This window comes from Notothenia coriiceps, unplaced genomic scaffold (genome assembly GCF_000735185.1).
Source record: "Notothenia coriiceps isolate Sejong01 unplaced genomic scaffold, NC01 NC01_scaffold00038207, whole genome shotgun sequence".
In the NCBI taxonomy this organism is placed as follows: Eukaryota; Metazoa; Chordata; class Actinopteri; order Perciformes; family Nototheniidae; genus Notothenia; species Notothenia coriiceps.
This window is the reverse complement of record NW_011370908.1, coordinates 95,890-105,745: the sequence shown is the minus strand read 5'-3', so window position 1 is coordinate 105,745 and position 9,856 is coordinate 95,890. Positions and strand designations below refer to the sequence as shown.

Sequence of the window (9,856 nt, the reverse complement as noted above, 5' to 3'; positions counted from 1 at the left end):
GGGAGAGAGTGTGACGTTTGACCCGCGACTCGGTCAAAAAACAGAGAATTGTTCCGGTAAATGGGCAGGTTATTGGTATACATCGCTGTGTCCCGAAAAGTTTCAAAGAGCTATTATGCCATCCAATTTCCACATTAAAATAAGTTATAACTGACACCAGTTCATGGCTGGTAATGCTAAATAACTAATAATTAATTATAGATCCTTAGTGATCCTTCAGTCCTTCAATATTAAATAAGCTTTGATTTAATATGCAGTGTGATCATCACAGTTGACACGTATGCAAATACACTTATTCATCTGCTTGGTTTATGGAACTTCATTTCATTTCAAACCTTTATTTAACGAGATTGGTCCCACTAGTTTTTCTTTTAATTATTTCCACAATGTATATCTCGTCAGGATTCTTAAATGCTCTTCATTTGATTCATATCTATATCTTTATTCAGATTTTAAATTGCAAAGATTTTTTTTGATGCTCCTCTTTACTATGTTCCCGATGTGAAAGGGTGCCGCGCCCTTTCAATTTGGTTTATCCCCATGCTTCACAGTGAGTGCTCCCAGAGCTTTAACGATGCAGCTTCAGCTCTGATCCACTGCTCGCTGTACTCGACTGCTCTGAAGTCAATGTTTATCAATGACTAATCAAAGTTTCCTAACGTTTTGGCAGCTTAAAGACTACTTTCCTCCTTCAAGAACAACTTTCCCATTGATATTCTATAAAACCGCTGCATTACCACGATACAAAATATCCTCCGTTGTTAATCAAGGAAAATCAAATGCAAAATGAATTCAATTAATTGCATTGGATGCGAAGTAAACCAAATATTTGGGGAGAAAAGTTCTACAAGCTCTGCAACAGAACGTCGTTCATTTGTTAAATAATTACTAATAAAACGCCTCCATAGAGTATATTCTCAAGCAATATGGAACTTATCCTCTGAATATTTTTATGTGTAAAGCAAGGTGAGATCTATAAATTCTTGATTATTTGTACCAGCGCAAAACGTCTAAACCATATATTTCCATATGGAGTGTTTTTTATTTTAACATTGGACGAGGAAAATGTGTATTTCGAACATGTCAGCTTGCATTTCTGTCTAACATTAACTTATTTGACTCTCTGTCTCATACTCCATCCAGGTTGGGGACCAAATCATTGAGATCAACGGAGAGACCACGCGGGACATGAGCCACGCCCGGGCCATCGAGCTGATCAAGTCCGGGGGCCGGCGCGTCCGCCTCCTCCTGAAGAGGGGCACGGGGCAGGTCCCAGAGTATGGTAAGTATCTACACCTTAACCTTTCTTTATCTGCAGGATCATTATTTCCTCTCTTTTAACTCATAGATTGTACTTTCATTACTGTCTTAATATCACTTTAACTCTTAATAACACTGTTCCAGCATGCATCTACTGAATATCATGTGAAATCTTCTGTCTTTATTGATTCTGTACTCTCTGCAGTTCACTATGCTGTAAACAAATAACTGTCTTTTCTATCTGGACTAACACTAGTTTATCTTCTGTCCATTTCAGTGACCTATCACTAATTGATTGGTCTAGGTTGTTACTTCCCCTTCTATAGGAATGGTATCTTCCAGTCTCTCCATGTGCATGAAAAGTGACACGCATGGCTCCCCCTATTTCTTCCTAATGGGCCACTCTAAAGACACGGTTTGTGATCATACGAATGTTTTTCTCTTCACGTAACCCTGGCTTTCTGTGCTGTGGTTTTTGTGTGTTGTGTTGTTGTAACCACCTGTTGAAGATGCACGCTGCACTTTCATAATAATTCTGCCATTTCAAAAGCTCACTTGCACAGCAGTATGTTGGCAGGAAAAAAAGTAGTTCCTGCTAAAAAAGACTGAGGCTGATTTAACCAAAACTTGGCAACTAACCTTAAGAAAGACTGATAATTAGCACTATAGGTAAGATGAGATGAGGTCAAGTAAGACAAGCTAAGGTAAGACAAGCTAAGGTAAGACAAGCTAAGGTAAGACAAGCTAAGGTAAGACAAGCTAAGGTAAGACGAGGTAAGTTAAGACAAGGTAAGTTAAGACAAGGTAAGTTAAGATGAGGTAAGGTAAGATTAGATATGGTATGGTAAGACAAGGAAATATAAGATAAGTTAAGATGAGGTAAGGCAGGATAAGATAAGGTAAGATAAGATAAGGTAAGACAAGATAAGGTAAGACAAGATAAGGTAAGAAGAGATAAGTTAAGATGAGGTAAGGTAATGTAAGATTAGGTCAGTTAAGGTAAGGCAAGACAGGGTAAGATAAGGTAAGACAAGACAAGATAAGGTAAGACAAGATAAGGTAAGACAAGATAAGGTAAGACAGGGTAACATAAGATAAGGTAATGTAAATGAAAGATAAGATAAACCTTTATTGACCCTGTAGGGAGATTCAGGGGTGAAAATATGGATTTTCGATTCTAGGTTAAACTGTACCTTTTTAAGGAAAAATTGCCCAAAAAGCTTCACTCAGCAGGAGGTTGTAATATTTTTCGATCATAACCCTCCTCCTGACCGAAAGATAAATCCTCAGCTACCTAAAGGCACAAAAATATAGCAGTACAAGCCTTAGCCCTGAGTCAGCCAGAAAGGAGATACACATAAACTGTCCGATTATTTACCGAGTGAACTCCGGCGCAACTCAGCTTGGGAGGGGACATTTATTTTTGTGACACTGCGGGTAATAAAACTCTAATGCTTCCCTCACTTTTGTGGACGAAACTCACTTTCCCGCAGAATCCCACTAGAGAGAAAGAGGTTTCAGAGGAAGCACCGCGGCACTTAAGCCCCCAGCGAGACACATTCATCAGCGTTTGGCCTTGTCGTCACCCCCCAGCCCTTAAACACAGGAAACAGAGGGTGATGGTGTTTCCCCGAGTTGGCCTTTTTCTGCCAGCAAGGGACTTAATCTCTCTGTATGGAGAGCTTTTGTAATACTTGCCTTCAGGTGCTTGTACTGCTCTGGGATCTGCACACAGGGAGTCTAACTGTGGTCAGCCAGCAGACACCGTCCTCCATCATTGCACATCGTTTGTTCCCCTGTTGTCTTAGAGCAGAAGCAGATTTCTAACCATGTTCTGCGTGGGCTTGATTCACCATGTTCATCACTTGTAGGTTACAGGCACCTTATTTGCACACAGGAAGGTTATGCAAATCGTCTATGCTGATTAATCCGACAATTTAAAACATTAGCATACCGATGTTCAAGGGAGCAAGTTATTTTCAGATTCTTTTTCAGGAACAGCTGATTGCAAAAATAGAAGTGTGATGATGGCATAAAAACATATGGTTTGTGCATGTGCATGATACTTAGTGTGTGCCTGTCTGTGTGTGTTGTGGTGCCTCTATCTAGCATTAGATCTGCAGCTCAGGGACACATATTCATCAAATGCGAAAAATTAAGAATGCTCTGAAAAAAAACACTTAGTACTTTGTGCTATTTATATCAAAGTGACACTACAACAAACTAAAGAACAACCTTTCAGATATACCCTCAGGAGTCACTAAATATTGGATTCACATTCATCAGGTGGACACAAGCGCGACTGCAAATGAATGCTAATGCTGCTCTGGTTCAGCTGGATGTGAAATGATCACAACTTTTTAACTTTAGAGTTAACTTATAAAGATATGTATGCGTTGAGTTTAATAGCTTCTTTCCTCTGCAACCAAATGATATCTTATTGCAGTATTAGGAAGTCAAATCTCTGATAAGAACAGGCCGAACCATTTTAATGGTCCTTCCATACAAAACAATTGTAAATATTGTTTTCTGTTACGGAGACTCAGCAGAAGCAGTATTGCAGCTTATACTGAGCTCAACACAAGCATTAACACAGCAGGTGATAATCACAGCTGCCTGAATCCATCACACAAACACACACACACATACACATACACATACACAGGGTCCTTTATCAACGTCCTTGAAACAGCAGCAAACTATAGGTATAAGAATTAGAACCAGCCCTCAATAATAATACTAAGCAACGTATATATTTAGTACCTCAAACAGTTACAAAGGGCTTTTAAATGAAAACCGAACAAATGTTATGGCCAAATAGAATGCAAATGAACTAAGAACCAGGAACTACACACATAAAGGATACCCAGGCCCTCTCTCCCCCTCTCACCCCTGGATGTAATGTGCTCCAACGCTGCGTGGTAGTGGGCTTATAATTGGGTCTCGTGGCGTCGCTGTAGCTAGGCGAGCTCTGCCCCCTGCCCGGCCCGCAGAAAGTGACTGATGGCCGAGGGAGCGAGAGCCATCGGAGCAGAAACAGAAGCTAACAGTCCGTGAGAGTGGAGAGTAGCGGAGGAGTGATCTGCAGATTCACTGCAGCTGTGGATACACACTTTTCCAGGCTTAAGAGAGAGAGAGAGAGAGACACTCGGCCCCCGAGGGTTCCATTCTCGCTAAAGCACCACCCTGTTTGGCACATCATCCATTTCATTAAACCTGTTTTCGATTTTCCGCCAAGGTCTCAGATTGACCTGGGCTCTAAAGAGAGCTGCGGAGGCAGATTGATAAAAGCAGTGGTGACCCCGTGACACGTCCAGGAGTCTGTTGTAGTGCCGCTCTGATATTTACTCCCAGCTTGTAGAATAGAAGCGATTGCTGTGCTGATTGTTCTTAATGTATTGTTTGGTTGTGCAGTGGCATGCATGCAAGCTTCAAAGCAGAAGTGTGTGTGTGTGATTTTCACATTATTGCCCGCAGATAATGCCGCCCCATGGGATGCTCGCCCTTCAGCCTCCCCAAGCCTGTCGGAAGTAGCCCCTCCCATCGACAGCCTCTCCATGCCATCGCCTTCATCTCATCTGGCCCCCGACCCCGCTCACCTGTCGCCTCTGGACGTCCCGCGAGACCCGGTCGGCAAGACGGAGCGACCGAAGAGCCCCCAGAAGGCCGAGCTGCCCAACCGGGATCTGACCAGCCAGGGGAGGAGAGGGAGCAGCAGAGCCAAGAAGGAGGGTGGCAGGTCCACCCACAAGGGGCCCAGGGTCCCGCAGACTACTGAGGGGGAGGGGAGTGGGGAGCCCAAACCCTCCAGGAGCACCAGAGGGAGATCCAAGGAGAGAAACCTCCAGAGAGAGTCCACCGAGTCTCCACAGCTCCCACACACTAACGGGACCAGCAGGGGGGATGTGGAGCGTTACGGGGGGGTGCAACAGGGGGAGTCTGAGAGGAGCCTGGGAGAGAGCCGGCCCAGTCTGCCCCAAAAGAGCAGCAGCGCGGCGGGGAGGAAGGCCACGGTCTCCCCCGGGCCCTGGAAGATCCCTGGCTCAGACAAGCTGCCCAGCACGCTGCGCACAGGCACCTCCACCCTGAGCAGGTAACCCCCCGGCCCCCCGCAGGACACACCCACCTGACCCCTCCTCACTTCCTGCCCCCCGTCAGCCCCCCTCCACTCCATCCCAATCTCCAGAGACAAAACCACGGGGGGGTGCAGGGTGATCTGGACCACGTGTTTTTAGAGTTTTATTTATGATATTGTACTCTAAATTATTTTGAGAAATATTTTACACCAACCACCTTAAGAACTGGAAAACCATCCACTTTATATAAAAAATAATAATATGGAAGAGCAAGTAGAATGTGGGAAGAATCACAAACTTTAAAGATCTCCCTGAGAAGAACATGCAAATAAAAACAACTGGCAGGAGGAAACTGTCGGCTGTGATGGGATTTTTTTATAAATATATATATATATCTTCAAAACGGATTCTGTTTTATGGAATGTTACAGAGAAGGTTTGCCTGTTTTTGACGAGAGCGAATGGAACAAAGAGTGACAGCGGAGATGAGATCTACTCATCGACAGAACTTTGCCTTAAAGGAGAGACTGTGTGGGCCTGGATCTATCACAAGATTATAGACAAAGATATATTATAATGAATATGTGGGATCATTTTGTAAATAAGATCATCTTTAAGTGAATTGAGCTGGATGGAAGTGGATTCTAGCCCGCGCTAAACCACGAGCTAAACGGCGCTACATGGACGGATGTGATGCAGGTCGGGCTCTCGGCTGCAGTTCTCCGTTTTCTTTGCGCTTGAATCATCCAGAGTTCAGTGGGGATATCTTCTCAATCCATTTTTCTCATTTCTGTGCGAAACGAAAAAAAGCAATCCGTGACGGCGGTGTCCAGCCGGACGCTGAGAGGAAGGAGCTCGCAGGACAGCGACCGAGGGGCAGAGTGCCTTAGACTGAGACAGAGTGGCTTTTAGGTCAAAGGTCAAACTCCAAACCACTTAAGAGGGTTCAAAACAGGCTGCTATACAACACCAACTCTACAGATATGAATAATAAACTGTATTTTTTCAGATACCAGTGTGATAGTGAAATATATAACTTATTTCACAAGCTTATGTATGAAAACAAAGTCCATAATCAGAACTGTTGACTTCATTTTGCGTCAGGACAGTTTTCATTACTTCTTTTTTTTGGACGGTGTGTTCAAATGTCAGTACAGAGCAGGGCTTTGCACCCAAACCAAACTAAAGTACTAAGATCTGACGTGGTCTGAAGCTCGCTCACCTAACAATCTGTGAGTGAATGAGAGCGCTCCATTCTGAATATGAAGCCTTTCTATCGTTTCCTGATCGAATGATGAGAGGATGCACCTGTCGCAGCGACTTTCAGTGAATGACTAAGATTAGTTTTTGGTGATTCTTTCTACACTGTGTCAAATAAACATCTACATGCCAAAGCTCCCTGTAGATCAGAAACATGTTCAGCTCACACACCTGCTCCAGAACTGGACTTATTTGAAGGTCTTATTTCCATGTTTACATTTTTATACTACCTAAAAATTGACAATTTGCTAAGCCCTGTCCCCCTGTTGCTATGCCTGTCAAGTGTTCCATTCTGGCACGACACATTTAATAAAAGTAGCCGATTACCAACGTTTTTCTACCCAGTTTTAATAAACTTGGTCTATGATTTTGCACCGAAGTAAACAAAAGCCGCTTCTCATTTCTCGCAACACACTGTCACTTGCCTGTATTATCAGCTGTAGCTAGCTTTTGAAGCTAATATGAGGCTCTATGAGTTGGTCGGAAACTGTCTCTGGCTCTTGCTGCTGACTTATTTTAAAACAAGAATCTTGCAAAAAGGGGTCTTAAACGTGACTTCAAAGCTTCATACTTGAGCTAATAGTGGATAATGCTACATGTCACAAGGGGAACATCATTTGTGGATAATTTGTGTCGGTTATTGCCGGGTAGAGCCTATTAGTGCTAGTATTTAAGATATAAAAAAATCTATATGTGATCACATACTCAAATCCAATGAAAAACAGGACAGCTGCTAACGTTGGTAAAGAATAATAGAATAAAAACATTTATAACTCTTGAAATGCTGAGTATTGCTCAGACTACAGCCTCATGCTCATTGCTTCACATTTTGTAGAAATCCAAAGCTTGATGCTAAGCTGTGATTGAACACTTTATGTTCAGGGGAAGGGGGTTTTACACAAATTGTCAATTTTGAGATCAACAAATCAGCCACAGCGAGGGAAGCATTTCCTGTGAATTATCCAACACTCACAGTCATAATCCCAGAGCAGAGCTCTCCTCCCTGTGCTGGAGGAAGTGCAAACAGTGTTTAAAGAATAAAAGAACAAACGGAGACAAGTCATTATGTTTGCCATTGTGATCCGTAATTACATAAAGAATAAGCCGAGTGACTTTAAAGCACAATCTCTCACAGAGGCTTGGAGAAAGATAAGGAGAAAATCAGCAGCCAGACCCAGACCTGCAGTCACATGTAACGGCTGTGCAGAGGACGAAATCACACAAAAAAAGGCCATAAACTAACTTTAACATTTAAAAAAAGCCTCCACACTGAATCATTATGCACCATTTGACCAGACTTCTTCTTTATTTTCAGTTGAAATGTAAAAAGAATGCATATTTTTGCTCAACCTTTGCACAACTCACTGCTTTGAACATCTGAGCTGTCTCCATTGAGCAAAATTGTAAGTAGTTTGCTATGGAAAGCAAAAACAAACAAAAAAAACATCCAGAAGTGTGAAAGTGTGTGTGTGTGGAAACAACACACCCCGCGGCTCGGTATCACTGTGTAGTGTTATAGCAGTGTATAGACCCTGAACAAATATCTCTATAAATATGACTCCGTGTACTATTGATGGTCACAAAGACTGTAAGTGGAGCAACTATTTTTATGAAATGCAACACTATGGATATATTAACTTTTGCAAAAATCTTGTTTACCTGTATGATACTCTGAAAAGCTGTCAAAATAAAGGAAAATCTTGACACAACATGAAAGAGTTATTTGGGACGAGCTGCTGTGTGATTAATTATGGGTGTTTTTTTATTAAAGCGTACACTTAAAGATAACATTGATATTCTTCACCTGCCCTGTTTAATACTTATAACCAGGATACACCACACTATGATGGAGTTGTGAACTAGTTGTTTCCTCAGGCTGAGACGTACTAAGGAGCCTCATGTTTAAAATAGATGGAGTGCCCCTTTAAGGTTTAATATATCTCATGCCTTTTTTCAGTGGATATAGTTTGCCCTGTTGTCAAAAACTTTATTAACCAATTTCTGATGAAATATTTATTTTATTTTGAAATGTTCTCATAGGCAAGCCCTTAACTGAGCACACATTTGAAGACATTTCCAAAACTGGTCAACCAAGAAGGATGAAGAGTGCATTTTTTGATCATACTATATTTGTTAACTTTGGGCACAGATAGAACTAATGTTCCCATGTGCCCAAAGACTAAATATAGTAAACGATTTCAAGACTTTAGAGCAAAGCGAACAAGCATTTCTCCTTACTACATGTTTTACCATTTTAATATTAGACTACAGTATTCTGATTAAACTATGATGCTTCTTGTATGAGTTCACAACTTCATTATAATCTGTTAAAAACATTTATCAAATGTATACTGTATTTACTTCTTAGAAATTTGACATACGGAAGTGTCCTTTTTAAAATCTTAGTTGTTTTGTATTTGTATTGTAGTGCCACTGTTTGGCCACATGGGGACATATCATAAGCCAAGTAGTGAAGAACAGAGAATAATACTTTTATTAGGAATTGGCCCTAATAACTTGATTTGCTCAATGAAAAAAAAAGTTTTATATGTAAAAATATTTTTATTGCTGATATATTACTCTCAAACATATTCAGGTTGAATAGAAAATCCAATGCTTCATGCTTTCTGGGTCAATTCTCCGTATCTCCACTCGAGGTCAGTATAGACCAGTCTTTTGTTTTCATGGTGTTTGGTTTCATAATTCTTGAACTTACATAAAGTTGTTATTAGGGTTGAAGGTATTTTATAATGCGATGTTGTGAGTTTAAAAACCGGAAAGACATTTATATGATCTTGAATCTCTTTTGCAGCTTCTGGAAATTGAAAGACACTTCCTGCATTTGATATTGAGGTTTTCACACGTACATCCTGTTGCAATACATTTGAAAACGTGAAATTCAGATTGCATTTTCTGTCATGATGAATAGGATTCTACATTTAGGCAAACCGTAGACTTGATTTGAAGTATTCTAAGTATGGCTCTGCTTCTGCTTTGCCTTATATCTTATTGTGAACACTATATCAAACTGCTTTTCCTTTATCAAAGCAAACAGACTAAAGAAGCACAGGGTGAGAGGACCACGGGAGGGGCAGAAGAAGCAGCTCTCCTGCAGGGGTCCGCCCGGGGGGGGGTGGCTGCCTGGTGCCTGCTGGAAGCCTCTGGTGTTCTCCGTGGGGGGAATCAATCAGAACTGAAGTCATGTCAGCATCTGAGAGAGATGCAGAACAGAACAGCCTGAACACTGTTGTGCTCCTCCTG

The 9,856-nt window shown here is 41.7% G+C and overlaps 1 protein-coding gene across 1 annotated transcript in view; it reads left to right on the top strand.

Moving 5' to 3' along the window:
* The window catches only part of magi2a (membrane associated guanylate kinase, WW and PDZ domain containing 2a), a 45,212-nt gene extending 36,907 nt beyond the window's left edge, over nucleotides 1-8,305 (top strand). The window contains exons 16-17 of the mRNA XM_010797628.1: nucleotides 1,144-1,282; nucleotides 4,738-8,305. Of these exons, the coding sequence (XP_010795930.1) occupies nucleotides 1,144-1,282; nucleotides 4,738-5,357 (759 nt within the window). The 3' untranslated portion in view covers nucleotides 5,358-8,305. The remainder of the gene's footprint in view (nucleotides 1-1,143; nucleotides 1,283-4,737) is intronic.
* Nucleotides 8,306-9,856: the final 1,551 nt, after the last annotated feature.